This window comes from Symphalangus syndactylus, chromosome 17, assembly GCF_028878055.3.
Source record: "Symphalangus syndactylus isolate Jambi chromosome 17, NHGRI_mSymSyn1-v2.1_pri, whole genome shotgun sequence".
NCBI classification, from domain to species: Eukaryota; Metazoa; Chordata; class Mammalia; order Primates; family Hylobatidae; genus Symphalangus; species Symphalangus syndactylus.
The window spans coordinates 82,390,732-82,405,591 of NC_072439.2; the positions used below are offsets into that span (position 1 = coordinate 82,390,732).

The following is a 14,860-nucleotide window of genomic DNA, read 5'->3' on the forward strand; positions in this document are numbered from 1 at the left end:
CAAGAGCATACTAACAAGATGTAACAAAAACAGAGCAGGAACCGTAAATTTGAATAGTCGTTAGGCATCAAGCATGATTTCTTCTCCAAGAACTCCTTTTCAAACCCCATTGAACTGGACTAAGTTTAAGAGAACAGAACAACTGACTTTTATGTACCTAGAAACTGTTTCTTAATGTATTTTGCTGGAAACAAAACTGTGTAAATGTTAAACAAAATAAATCCTTGGGAAATTACAAGACAGATTCTCAGGATTATTAGAATATACTATCCCTCAAAGCAGCATATAAAGGGCAACGAAATAAAAATATGCTTTCTTGAGGTCTGGAGCTACAGTCCCCAAAGTCAGGGATATCTCCTGAGGGTACACAACACAATCCACTGAAGTGTGAAAGGAAATATTAGAATTCCGATTTAAGAAAAAAATACTAATTTACTCATTTGTATATCGTATACTAATATTAAATACTTTTTTTTGCTTTTTGTGTCATTAAACTTTTAATTCCCTCTCGTTTCCTGTTCTTTTTTTAAAAAGTTATTAAAATGAGTTCTTAGTTTCTTTACTTTTTGTCTTAATGATTGAATTAAAAAGGCATTTAAGGCTATATGTTTTCTTTAAATAAAATTTTTGCTGTTTCCCATGGATCTGGGCATGAAGTAGTCTCTTTTTACTGTTTTCTGAAAGTTGATTTTTCCTTTTCAATTTCTTTTTCATATAAGGGCCACCCAAGAATATTTCTCAGAAACATGCCTAAGTATTTAATATGGAGGATCATTTTTAATTATTTAATAAATAATTTTAAAAAATAATTTTAAAATAATCTATTACAAATTCTATTGGCTTATTATCAAATAATGTGACCTACACAATGTTTGTATAGCATTTTAGGGATTATAATTTTTTAATTTTGGCAAAATATACAGCATAAAATTTTCCATTTTAACCATTGCTATGTGTACAGTACAGTGGCATTAAGTACATTCACACTGTTATACAACCATTACCACCAATCCATCTACAGAACTTTTTCATCTTCCCTGAACCTCTATACCGATAAACACTGACTCCCCATTCCCCACTCCTCTCAGCCCCTGGCACCACCATTCCACTTTCCATCTCTATGAATGTGACTACTCTAGATCCTCATATAAATGCAATCATGCAATATTTGGCTTTTTGTTTCTGGGTTATTCACTTAGCATAATGCTTTCAAGTTTCATCATTGACTTTTAATGCATTAAGATTTTGTTTTGGTATAGTACATGATCCACTCTTGTAAATGTTTTATGGGTATGTTTTAAGGTGTATATTCTCTATTCAAGAGATAGGTGTCTCTATGTTTTTATTTTTATTGTATTATATCCCTTATATCCTTATTTTTGTCTAGTAGAGTTGTCTAATTCTGAGGTGCTCATTAATGAAATAGCTCACTGTAACTGTACTTTTGTCAAAGTCTACTTGCATTTATAATAGGTCTTGCTTTTATGTAATTAGCTGTTGTGTTTTGTATATACAGCTTTATGACTTTTATTTGCTTCATCAATTATGCCATTTATAATTGCATACTGTCCCCAGAGCAAACTTCTGACTTTTAAATGAAAGCATAATTAACTCTCCACAAGTTGAAAAGCCCTTCCCCAAAGAGTTTCCAAACAACATTTTATAGCTTCTTTCTTAAATATAAAGGGACATGTAAAAATCACCAGATATTTATTGAAAATTTACATCATGTGCAGGATGCCAAAATAAACAAACAAGATCCCAGAAGAAAGATAATTCAGGACAAAAAAGACAAGAACTAAACACATACACATTATACACACACACACACACACACACACACACAATCAGATTAGAGAAGATATTTTACCCATAAAACAAGACCATGGTGCTACAAAAAAGCAACAAAGAACTTGAAAATATAGTTCATCAATCTAGTCGCCCAAATAAAATACGCAATGGAAAGATAAAACCCTAAATACTTTCAGAGTTTTTTTTTTTAAAAAAGGTAAACTACAAAGAAACAGAAATCAGATTAATATCAGATTACTAACTGAAACACATCTGGAAGATAATTGATACATTCCAAATTCTGAAGTAAAATTATTTTCAACTTAGAGTCTTCTACCCAGCCAAACTACCATCGAATGTGATTGTAAGTAAAGATATTTTCAGAGATTCAACGATTCAGAGTGTTTACATCTCATACAGCCTTCTTATGGAGACATAAGAAACTATTTTATCAAAATAAGGGAATAATACAGACATACTTCATTTTGTTGCGCTTTAATTTATTGTGCTTCTCCAATAGCCCATTTTTAACGAAGTGAAGTTTTGTGGCAACCCTGTATCTAGCAAGTCTGTCAGCATCATTTTTCCAATAGCATGTGCTTATTTTGTGTCTCTATGTCACATTCTGGTACTTCTTGCAATATTTAAAACCTTTTCATTATTATTCTATCTGTTACGGTTATCAGTGATGAGTGATCTTCGATGTTACTATTGTAATTGTTTTGGGGTGCCACAAACCGTGCCTCTATAAGACAATGAACTTAATCAAAAAATGTTGTATGTCTTCTGACTGCACCACTGACCAGGCCTCCCTCATCGCTCTCCCTCTTTTGGGGCCTCTCTATTACTGGAAACACAATATTGAAATTAGGCCAATTAATAACCTTACGATAGCCTCTACGTATAAAAATCAAAAGCTAGAAATGATGAAGGCCCAAAGTTAACATAGGCCAAAAACTCAGCCTCTTGCACCAAACAATTAACCAAAAGTTGTGAATACAAAGGAAATGTTCTTGAGGGAAATTAGAAGTGCTACTCCCTTGAGCACACAAATGAGAAGAAAGCAAAATAGCCTTATTGCTGATATGGAGAAAGTGAGGTAGGAGGTGGGTCTAGACTCCAGAGGCAGAACTCAGACATCAGACCAAATTGAGGACTAGCTAAAACAGGTTCGGGCGGAGGCAGGTTTCTATAAGACATGCTCACCAGTGTGCCATGTCAGTTCACCTTTGCCATGGCAACACCCAGAAGTTACTACCCCCTTTGAACCAGGCACAATGGCTCATGCCTGTAATCCCAACATGTTGGGAGGCCAAGGCGGACAGATCACTTGAGACCAGGAGTTCAAGACCAGTCTTGCCAACATGGCAAAACCCATCTCTACTAAAAATAAAAAAAAAATTAGCTGGGCATGGTGGCCCACAATGGTAGTCCCAGCTACTTGGGAAGCTAAAGTAGGGGGATCACTTAAGCCTGGGAGACAGAGGTTGCAGTGAGCTGAGATCACACCACTGCACTCTAGCCTGCGCAACAAAATGAGACCCTGTCTCAAAATAACTTTGTTTTTTTGAGAAATGAAAAAACCCAGGAGTCTTCCAGACTTGGGGTCTTCAGATATGCTGGTCTCTCTTCCTAGAACATTTTCCTTCCCTAATGGCTAGTTTTATATTATTATTCAGGGCCTCATATTCTTCAGTTTGTATATAAAATTAGAGAGGCCGTCCCTGCCCATTTAATTCAATACAGTTTTTCCCAGTTATTTTCTCTCATGGCAACCTTTTCACATTTAGTAATTACCTTCAAACAACTTACCACAATTAGTAACTATGTTTCTATTTGCTTGTTTATTTATTTTCTATCTTTGCCACTAGATTATAAGATGAATGACAACAGGAACCATATGCATTCTTAAAAATTTTTTGCTTAAGCTTAATGGCAAGAAGCATATGCATTTTGTTCACCCTATATTCAGAATCTAGAGTAATGCCTAAAATATAATAGCACTCAATAAAAATCCACAGAGAGAACAGATATAGGAATTACAAGAGTTTTAGATTTGTATGGAATTATATCTGCCAGTCTTTTCTTTGGTGATTTTTATGTTTTGTGCTACACTGAGGAAGGCCTTTCCCAGAAGATTATTTTAAAAGTCTCCAATAAATTCATGTAGTACTTTTATACATACTGTACAGCAAAATTTGTAACACACATGAAATGTGTATGTTCATGTGTTAGAGGAAGCAGATTCATAACTCGTTTTTCAAAACAAAATAGCAATAGACCATTTATTAAATAGTATATCCCTCTCCTTTGGTTGGAAATGCATCTTTTTTATATTAAATTCTCATACATGCAAAGATATGCTTCTGGATGTCTGGTGTTTCATTGATTTATTTATCTTTGCAAAAGTGCCACACTGTTTTGAGTAGCATAGCTTTTTAGTATGGTAGGGCAAAACACACTATCACCACCATCACAACTATTTTGTCTAGTATCAAACACTTTCACTTCCAAATGAACTTTGGAATTGACTTGTCAAGTTTTTTTTAAAAGGGCCCTAGGCATTTTCATTGAAATTTTATTGAATATACAGAATAATTTAATAACTGAAACTTTTATCATATCGTCTTCCTACCCAGAAATATGTAAATGTCTCCATTTATTCAGATCTTCTTTCATGTAATTAATTCTTAACATACTTGCACATGACCAGATTCAGAGCATTTCTGTAACCCCAGAATTAGAAGAAACCTCCAAGATTGCCCTGACCACAAAATGTACATCAGCAACATGCAGTGCTTTTACACTTCCACTGATTAGGTACTCACTACCTCCTGAGGAAATGCATTTTACCACAATAGATAACGAAATAGATAATGACTTGGATAATGAAATAAGTCTCACAGGGAAAATGTCAGGGGTCCTCTAATTGTCCTGTTTCACAATTTCCTTATCTACACAAAATGCTTTTTTAGTGATGATTATCTTGACCAGTATCTATAAAAATTTTTAAACGTGTACACGTCACAAGGCTGTATCAGATTGTTGACTGTTCTGTTGAGCACTGTTAATGAAAGAGATGGATGTAAAGTCTTTACAAAGGGGCACTGACTTCACAGCCAAATATTACGCAATATTTCTGAAATCATTGTTACTTTTTTTCAGTGTTTTCATCATTGTTCCTGGCACATAGTAATCTCTTGATTAATACTCACTGAATTAATGAATGGATCGTTCTTATGGATTTAGTTCTCATAACAGGGGGACATAACTACATTAAAAACATGTTCTAATGCAGAGGAACAGTAAAGACCTCTCTAATTACAGACTTTCAATATCCTTTGCTGGGAAATACACATTCACAATTTGTTTTTGCCCATGACAACCACTGCCTTGTAAAAAAATATTATGTAATTTACTTAATATTTTTAAGGATGTTTACAAGTATTATCATGTAATTAAGTTGGGTACAGTGGTGTGTATGGAAGGGGTGTGTGTGTGTGTGTGTGTCTAATTAATACCTGAAGATGAGTGACATTAAACAAAAGTTAACAATTTTCTATGACTATTTCCTAGAACCCAAGGCAAAGAAGAAAAGAAAGGTCTTTATATCAAAGTATTCTCACCTATAAGTAAAATGGTCCTAAAAATCAAAAGAATTGGTTAAACCAATACTTTAAGAAGCTTTGATATTCAGAGGTCCACACTTTTACTAGTGGAAAAACACACTTTACTGATTTTATTCATTTACTCTGATTCCATAGATGGTGCTTCATGTCTGCATATGTAAAGTACCACAGTGCCTTTTTTCTCTCTCTTTTTTTTTTTTTTTTTTGCTTTCTTTACTTTTTTCTCCTTAATTTCTTGAAATAAATCAAAAGTGCTACTCCCTTGAACATACAAATGATAAGAAAGCAAAATAGCCTTATTGCTGATATGGAGAAAGTGAGATACGAGGTGGGTCTAGACTAAAAGGCAGGGCTTCGACACCAGACCAAATTGAGAACTAGCTAAAGCAGGGATGAAGGGGAAGCAGCTTTCCATAAGACATGCTTGCCAGTGTCCCATGTCAGTTTACCATTGTCATGGCAACACCCAGAAGTGGTCACCCCTTTGGGCTGGACGTGGTGGCTCACACCTATAATCCCAACACATTGGGAGGCCAAGGCTGGCGGATCACTTGAGGCCAGGAGTTGAAGACCAGCCTGTCCCACATGGCAAAACCCTATGTCTACTAAAAATACAAAAACTAGCTAGGTGTGGTGGCATGCACCTGTAATCCCAGCTACTTGCAGGGCTGAGGCACAAGAATGCTTGAGCCTGGGAGGCGGAGGTTGCAGTGAGCCAAGTTGGTGTCATTGCACTCCAGCCTGGGTGACAGAGCAAGACTCTGTGTCAAAAAAAAAAAAAAGTTATCACTCCTTTCCATAGCAACAACCCAATGACCTGGAAGTTACTACCCTTGTTTTAGAAATTGCTGCATAATCTGACCCTAAGTATATGTACAATTAAAAGTGGGTATAAATATGACTCCAGAACTGTCTCTGAGCTGCTACTCTGGGCACCTGTTTTCAAGTATCCCTGCTCCACAAGGAGCAGTACCTCTGCTGCTGCATACTGCCACTTCAGTAAAAGTTACTGTCTAACACCACTGGCTCACCCTTGAATTCTTTCCTGTGTGGAGCCAAGAACCCTCCAGGGCTAAGCCCCAATTCTGGAGTTTGCCTTCCCTGCATCAAAAGATTTAGTGGTCCACATAGAAGATTAAATAAGCCACAATCAGCTTACAGGTGCAGTGGTGTGATCCCGACTCACTGCAACCTCCATCTCCTGGGTTCAAGCGATTGTCCTTCCTCAGCCTCCTGAGTAGCTGGGATTACAGGCATGCACCACCATCCCTGTAAGCCAAAGCCTAATCCAGAGCAAGGCCCTTAACTTTCTTCAATTCTATGAAGGCTGAGAAGGGTGAGGAAGTTGCAGAAGAAAAGTTTAAAACTAGCAGAGCTGGGTTCTGATGTTTAAGGAACGAAACCATCTCCACAACACAAAAGTACAAAGTGAGACAGCAAGTTCTGATGTAGAGGCTGCAGCAAGTTATCTAGAAGATCTAACTAAGATCATTGATAAAGGTGGCTATACCAAACAACAGATTTTCAACATAGATGAAAAAGCCATATATTAAAAGAAGATGCCATCTATGACTTTTATAGCTCAATAGGAGAAGTCAATGCCTGGGTTCATAGCTTCAAAGGACAGGTTGACTAATAGGGGCTAATGCAGCCGGTGACTTTAAGTTGAAGCCAACACTCATTTACTATTCTGAAAATCCTGAGGCCCTTCAGAATTACGCTAAATCTACTCTGCAAGTGCTCTATAAATAGAACAAAAAAGCCTGGATGACACGTCTGTTTACAACATGGTTTACTGAACATTTTAAGCCCACTCTTGATTCCAGGTGCTCAGAAAAAAAGTAATTCCTCTCAAAATATTACTGCTCATTGGCCAGGTGTGGTGGCTCACACCTGTAATCCCAGCACTTTGGGAGGCCAAGGCAGGCGGATCACTTGAGGTCAGGAGTTCAAAAGCAGCCTGGCCAACATGGTGAAACTCCATCTCTACTAAAAATACAAAACTTAACCAGTCATGGTGGCGCATGCCTGTAATTCCAGCTACCAAGAAGGCTGAGGAAGGAGAATCGCTTGAACGCAGGAGGTAGAGGTTGCAGTGAGCCGAGATCACACCACTGTACCTCATCCTGGATGATGACAGAGTAAGGCTCCATCTCAAACAAACAAACAAAAAATTAATGCTAATTGACAATGCACCCAGTCACCCAAGAGCTGTGATGGAGACGTACAAAGAGATTAATGTTTTCATGCCTGTTAACACAACATCCATTCTGCAGCCCATGGATCAAGAAGAAATTTTGACTTTCAAGATTTACTTCAGAAATACATTTTGTTAGGCTATTATCTGCCATAGATAGTGATTCCTATGATGGATCTGAGCAAGGTAAATTGAAAACCTTCTGGAAAGGATTTATCATTCTAGATGCCATTAAGAACATTCATGATTCATAAGAGAAGACCAAAATATCGGTATTAATAGGAGTTTAGAAGAAGAATATTCTAGCCCTCATGGATGACTTTAAAACGTTCAAGACTTCAATGGAGGAAGTAACTGCAGATAAGGTAGAAATAGCTAGAGAACTAGAATCAAAAGGGGAGCCTGAAGATGTGACTGAATTGCTGCAATCTTATTAACAAACTTGAACAGATGAGGAGTTGTTTCTTACGAATGAGCAAAGAAAGTGGTTCCTTGAGATAAAATCTACTCCTAGTGAAGATGCTGTGAACATTGTTGAAATTACAAGGGATTTAGAATATTACATAAGTATATTTGATAAAGCAGCAGCAGGGTATTGGAGAATTGACTCCACCTTTGAAAGTTCTACTATGCATACAATGTTATCAAACATTATTGCATGCTACAGAAAAATCTCTCATGAAAGGGAGACTCCGTTGATGCAGCAAAGTTCATTGTTCTCTTATTTTAAAACATTGGCACAGCCACTTAAACCTTCAACTACCACCTTGATCAGTCAGCAAACATCAACATCAAAACAAGACTCTCCACCAGCCAAATGGTTACAACTCACTGAAGGCTCAGATACTTGTTAGTATTTTTTTTAACAATAAAGTATTTTTAATTAAGGTATGCACACGTTTTTAATTTTTTATTGAACACCTAATAGATTGAAGTAAAAGTAAACATCACTTTTACATGCAGTGTGTGACTTGCTTTATTGCAACGTTCACTTTGTTGCAGTGGTCTGGAACTGAACTCACAGTATCTGGAAGGTATGCCTACACAAGAAAAACGAAGGTATGTGATCTAGGAAATACAGCCTCAACTCAGCAGAGGAAGAAAGAGAATTTCCAAGGTAACAGTTGTAAAACAGGCCTGTGGGGAAATCTGTACATATTGGAAAATACAGTACTCCAGAAGGAAGTGGGTGGGAAGTAGGGGGCAGAAGGAATAGAAGAGTACCTTGAAGATGTGATACTTTAAGATGTATAAACTTAAAGCAGGCAATGCAAGGAAGTAGACTGGCAATCTAGGATGCAAGAAATCAAAATGACAGTACTTGGCAATGCAGGCTCTTTTTTGGTTCCACATGAACTTTAAAGTAGTTTTTTCCAATTCCGTGAAGAAACTCATTGGTAGCTTGATGGGGATGGCATTGAATCTGTAAATTACCTTGGGCAGTATGGCCATTTTCACGATATTGATTCTTCCTATCCATGAGCATGGAATGTTCTTCCATTTGTTTGTGTCCTCTTTTGTTGAGCAGTGGTTTGCAGTTCTCCTTGAAGGGGTCCTTCACATCCCTTGTAAGCTGGATTCCTAGACATTTTATTCTCTTTGAAGCAATTGTGAATGGGAGTTCACTCATGATTTGGCTGTTTGTCTGTTATTGGTGTATAAGAATGCCTGTGATTTTTGTACATTGATTTTGTATCCTGAGACTTTGCTGAAGTTGCTTATCAGCTTAAGGAGATTTTGAGCTGAGACGATGGGGTTTTCTAGATATACAATCATGTTATCTGCAAACAGGGACACTTTGACTTCCTCTTTTCCTAATTGAATACCCTTTATTTCTTTCTCCTGCCTGATTGCCCTGGCCAGAACTTCCAGCACTATGTTGAATAGGAGTGGTGAGAGAGGGCATCCCTGTCTTGTGCCAGTTTTCAAAGGCAATGCTTCCAGTTTTTACCCATTCAGTATGATATTAGCTGTGGGTTTGTCATAAATAGCTCTTATTATTTTGAGATACGTCCCATCAATACCTAATTTACTGACAATTTTTAGCATGAAGGGCTGTTGAATTTTATCGAAGGCCTTTTCTGCATCTATCGAGATAATCATGTGGTTTTTGTCTTTGGTTCTGTTTTATGCTGGATTACGTTTATTGATTTGCATATGTTGAACCAGCCTTGCATCCTAGGAATGAAGCCCACTTGATCGTGGTGGATAAGCTTTTTTGATGTGCTGCTGGATTTGGTTTGCCAGTATTTTATGGAGGATTTTTGCATCGATGTTCATCAGGGATATTGGTCTAAAAATTCTCTGTTTTTGTTGTATCTCTGCCAGACTTTTGTAACAGGATGATGTTGGCCTCATAAAATGAGTTAGGGAGGATTCCCTCTTTTTCTATTGATTGGAATAGGTTCAGAAGGAATGGTACCAGCTCCTCCTTGTACCTCTGGTAGAATTCAGCTGTGAATACATCTCGTCCTGGACTTTTTTTGTTGGTAAGCTATCAATTATTGCCTCAATTTCAGAGCCTGTTATTGGGCTATTAAGAGATTCAACTTCTTCCTGGTTTAGTCTTGGGAGGGTGTATGTGTCCAGGAATTTACCCATTTCTTCTAGATTTTCTAGTTTATTTGCGTAGAGGTGTTTATGGTATTCTCTGATGGTAGTTTGTATTTCTGTGGGATTGGTGGTGATATCCCCTTTATCATTTTTTATTGCATCTATTTGATTCTTCTCTCTTTTCTTCTTTATTAGTCTTGCTAGCGGTCTATCAATTTTGTTGATCTTTTCAAAAAAACCAGCTCCTGGATTCATTGATTTTTTGAAGGGTTTTTTGTGTCTCTATCTCCTTCTGTTCTGCTCTGATCTTAATTGTTTCTTGCCTTCTGCTAGCTTTTAAATGTGTTTGCTCTTGCTTCTCTAGTTCTTTTAGTTGTGATGTTAGGGTGTCAATTTTAGATCTTTCCTGCTTTCTCTTGTGGGCATTTAGTGCTATAAATTTCCCTCTACACACTGCTTTAAATGTGTCCCAGAGATTCTGGTATGTTGTGCCCTTGTTCTCGTTGAAGCCAAAAGAACAAAGCTGGAGGCATCACGCTACCTGACTTCAAACTATACTACAAGGCTACAGTAACCAAAACAGCATGGTACTGGTACCAAAACAGAGATATAGACTAATGGAACAGAACAGAGCCCTCAGAAATAATACCACACATCTACAACTATCTGATCTTTGACAAACCTGACAAAAACAAGAAATGAGGAAAGGATTCCCTATTTAATAAATGGTGCTGGGAAAACTGGCTAGCCGTACGTAGAAAGCTGAAACTGGATCCCTTTCTTACACCTTATACAAAAATGAATTCAAGACAGATTAAAGACTTAAATGTTAGACCTAAAACCATAAAAACCCTAGAAGAAAACCTAGGCAATACCATTCAGGACATAGGCATGGGCAAGGACTTCATGTCTAAAACACCAAAAGCAATGGCAACAAAAGCCAAAATTGACAAATGGGATCTAATTAAACTAAAGAGCTTCTGCACAGCAAAAGAAACTACCATCAGAGTGAATAGGCAACCTACAGAATGGGAGGAAATTTTTCCAGTCTACTCATCTGACAAAGGGCTAATATCCAGAATCTACAAAGAACTCAAACAAATTTACAAGAAAAAATCAAACAACCCCATCAAAAAGTGGGTGAAGGATATGAACAGACACTTCTCAAAAGAAGACATTTATGTAGCCAAGAGACACATGAAAAAATGCTCATCATCACTGGCCACCAGAGAAATGCAAATCAAAACCACAGTGAGATATCATCTCACAGCAGTTAAATGGTGATCATTAGAAAGTCAGGAAACAACAGGTGCTAGAGAGGATGTGGAGAAATAGGAACACTTTTACACTGTTGGTGGGACTGTAAACTAGTTCAACCATTATGGAAGACAGTGTGGGGATTCCTTAAGGATCTAGAACTAGAAATACCATTTGACCCAGCCATCCCATTACTGGGTATATACCCAAAGGAATATAAATCATGCTGCTATAAAGACACATGCACACGTATGTTTATTGCAGCACTATTCACAACAGCAAAGACTTGGAACCAACCCAAATGTCCAACAACGATAGACTGGATTAAGAAAATGTGGTACATATACACCATGGAATACTATGCAGCCGTAAAAAATGATGAGTTCATGTCCTTTGCAGGGACATGGATGGAGCTGGAAACCATCATTCTCAGCAAACTATCGCAAGGACAAAAATCAAACACCGCATGTTCTCACTTATAGGTGGGAATTGAACAATGAGAACACGTGGACACAGGAAGGGGAACATCACATACTGGGGCCTGTTGTGGGGTGTGGGGAGCGGGGAGGGATAGCATTAGGAGATATATCTAATGTAAATGACGAGTTAATGGGTGCAGCACACCAACATGGCACATGTATACATATGTAACAAACCTGCACATTGTGCACATGTACCCTAAAACTTAAAGTATAATAAAAAAATATATATATATATATAAAATCACAGTACTATGGGCCCTTCTTGCAACAATCATTTGAGGATAAAATCCAGCCAGCCAAAAGACAAATCAAAATGAAAAGTTCAAGAAAGATAAACTGAATAAAAGTGACTGCAGTAAGGACCATTAAAGCAAATCAAGTATAAAACTAACACTAAACACTTGTGATAAATTAAGGACATTGAATCAAATGCAAATAAAACTTGATAATATTAAAAATGATAAAACCATTATTTTTAATAGGGGAAGAGGAGGTGGGAAAATGTGTAAGAGTGCTAACTTATTCTTTAAAATCAGAGACATTCAGTAATCTATATTTGAAATACAGAGTTCTTAAAAACATTAACCATTTAATTTTTTCTTAACTTAGAGGAATTTTTTTAGCAATCAGCACCTCTTGTGATCAAGTAATATTTACCTGAAATTCAACAACTGCTTTTTCTTCTCTCAAATACTAAAATTAATATTTTGTGTTAAAAACAGCATATATATAATACAATTCCATTATAATACTCATTTTTGTCTTCTTTCTGTATATCTGTATACCAGGATGTCTGAAATGTGTGTTTAATGCCATGGTAGTCATTTCTACAGTACAGTGGACACTTTGGGGAGGGAATACCTTATGTTTTTATCTCATACCCTTCTATTCTGTTTGAATATCTTAAATTTACAGGAGGTGCTTTTTAAATGTCAGAGTTTATTTATGTGAGGCAATTGTGGTCCTCATTTTCTTCTTTATACGGCTCTGTAATTTTTTAAAATAGCTAATATAGGTAATATGTACATAAAAATCCTGTGAGACACATATTATGGCAATAATAGTAAAACCTAAAATTTGGATGGAACTTTAACCCATATTATGTCCCCAGAGTCCGCGAAGTAATTAGTTTTTTTTATCTCCATCTCCACTTTACAGAAAAAGAAGCAGGATTAGGGTTGGTAAGTAGGATCTGAACCCAGGGCTAGATACTTAGTATTAATTCCTCAGTACTCAGTGCTAGATCCCTTATATTTCCTAATATTGCCCTCCTTTGGGGAAAAATTGCAGTCTTCTAAATTACACATGAGTAAATAGGTCAGAACGTGTTAAATAGCATCTCCATTTTTTTCAAAAGGTAGTCGCGGGATTTTCATTTTCGTTTTTTAGAGCTGAGAAAACTTTCTGTTCCGTTTTATAAAGTTGTGTAAGCATCATCTCTTATTCTTGGACCTTCTACACAACACATCACCACCAAAGTTTTTCAAAATTTGCTGACCCGGCTGCAATTTTTTATTTTTTATTTTTATTTTTTCGTAGAGACGCGGGGGGAGGGGTTTGTGGAGGGTCTCGCTTTGTTGTTCAAGCTGGTTTACTCCTGGCTTTTAAGGATCCTCCACCTCAGCCTCCCAAAGTGCTGGGATTACAGACGTGAGCCACTCCGCCTGGCCTGCAATTTTTTTTTTTAACAACTGCTATGAATTGTAATTAGTATAAGTTCGTCCTAACAACGTAAAATTTCTTATGTCAGTCTGTGACAACTCAATCTTCTCTTTGAAAAACTATAAACTGTACATTTCATCCTTACTGGGCTGTTAATCTTGAAAACATCTCAAGTCACTTTCAGCTTTAAACATTATAGACAAAAACTCACAAAGAAATATGAACCTTCTGGAGTCTAATTTATAAACGTGAGCAAATAACCGTTGCTATGCAAACCTCAGAAGTTCTTTTCCAAGTAGCTCTTTTATTTTTGAGCAAGGAAAAAGCGGGCGCCGGAACTAGCCTTTCCTCTCACGCCAGGAGGAATGAAATAAGTAAGAGGAGTGGGCATGAGGAAGGGAGTAATAATTCGAGCTTTATAACCCTAAATGTCAATTAGGCAGAGAGGGTAAGGAAGGAGGGCGATGGTGCGGGGGAGTGTTAGAGGAAGCACAGGATTAGGAAAGGAGAGAAATAAAAGGGCTGGGGTAGTACTGCCAACCAGAAAACGCCCCCAAACATGTTCTCTCTGCTTCCTCCCGCCTGCTTCAATTGATCTCACCTGATCTTCCAGTATCTTGTTCTCCTCGTTCGCCACCGGGATGGCGAACCCATCCTCCCAGTGCAGCTCAGCCAGGAATTCGCTACTCATGACTGCAAACGGATAGAGAAGATACAGAGCAAAGATCCGCCTTCTTGTACAGCGGGTGAGCAGCACCCGCGTCAAGCCCAGGCACCTGCACGGCGCCGCGGCAATTGCCGCGGGAGCCCTAGCAACCTTCCCGCGGCCTTAGTTACCAAACAGGAAACGCTCCAGCCCAAAGGCGAAACTTCCGGTTTAGAACTCCCTGCCAGCAGGCCGAAGAATATTTTTTTTTACCTTGAGCGCTGAGGGGTCAGCAGCAACTTGCCCCTCCCGAGGTTCCCGGGGGTTGCCAGGCGGCAGCGTAACTTTCCACGAAAAGGCGGCTCTCGGATCGCTCCTGGAGCGTGTGAAACCTGTGGTCCCCGGAGCTGGCTGGAGGACCACGGGGCAGCTGGCTGGAAGTAAACCACAAGATCCTCCGATTGCCTGGGGGAAGACGGGAGCCAACAGAGATAATAAACTAAGTTTTTTTTCAAGGTGTGTTTGCTGTGTTGTGTAGATTTCAGCTACTACAGTAGGTGAAAGTAGACCGAGGTGAACTGTGTTTGGAAACAGAACTCTCTCTCTGGCATCACTGGGATGTTCTGACCGTCGCCTGTTTCAG

At 38.0% G+C, this 14,860-nt stretch overlaps 1 protein-coding gene across 5 annotated transcripts in view; it reads right to left on the bottom strand.

Annotated features, from left to right (window-relative positions):
- The window catches only part of CCDC39 (coiled-coil domain 39 molecular ruler complex subunit), a 70,432-nt gene extending 55,913 nt beyond the window's left edge, over positions 1-14,519 (bottom strand). For 3 of the 5 annotated variants that reach the window (XM_063621748.1, XM_063621747.1, XM_063621751.1), the window contains exon 1: positions 14,173-14,519. In XM_063621748.1, coding sequence (XP_063477818.1) covers positions 14,173-14,262 — 90 coding nt within the window. In that variant the 5' untranslated portion in view covers positions 14,263-14,519. The remainder of the gene's footprint in view (positions 1-14,172) is intronic. The other 2 variants (XM_063621750.1, XM_063621749.1) reach the window with 1 other exon arrangement.
- Between the last annotated feature and the right edge of the window lie 341 nt (positions 14,520-14,860).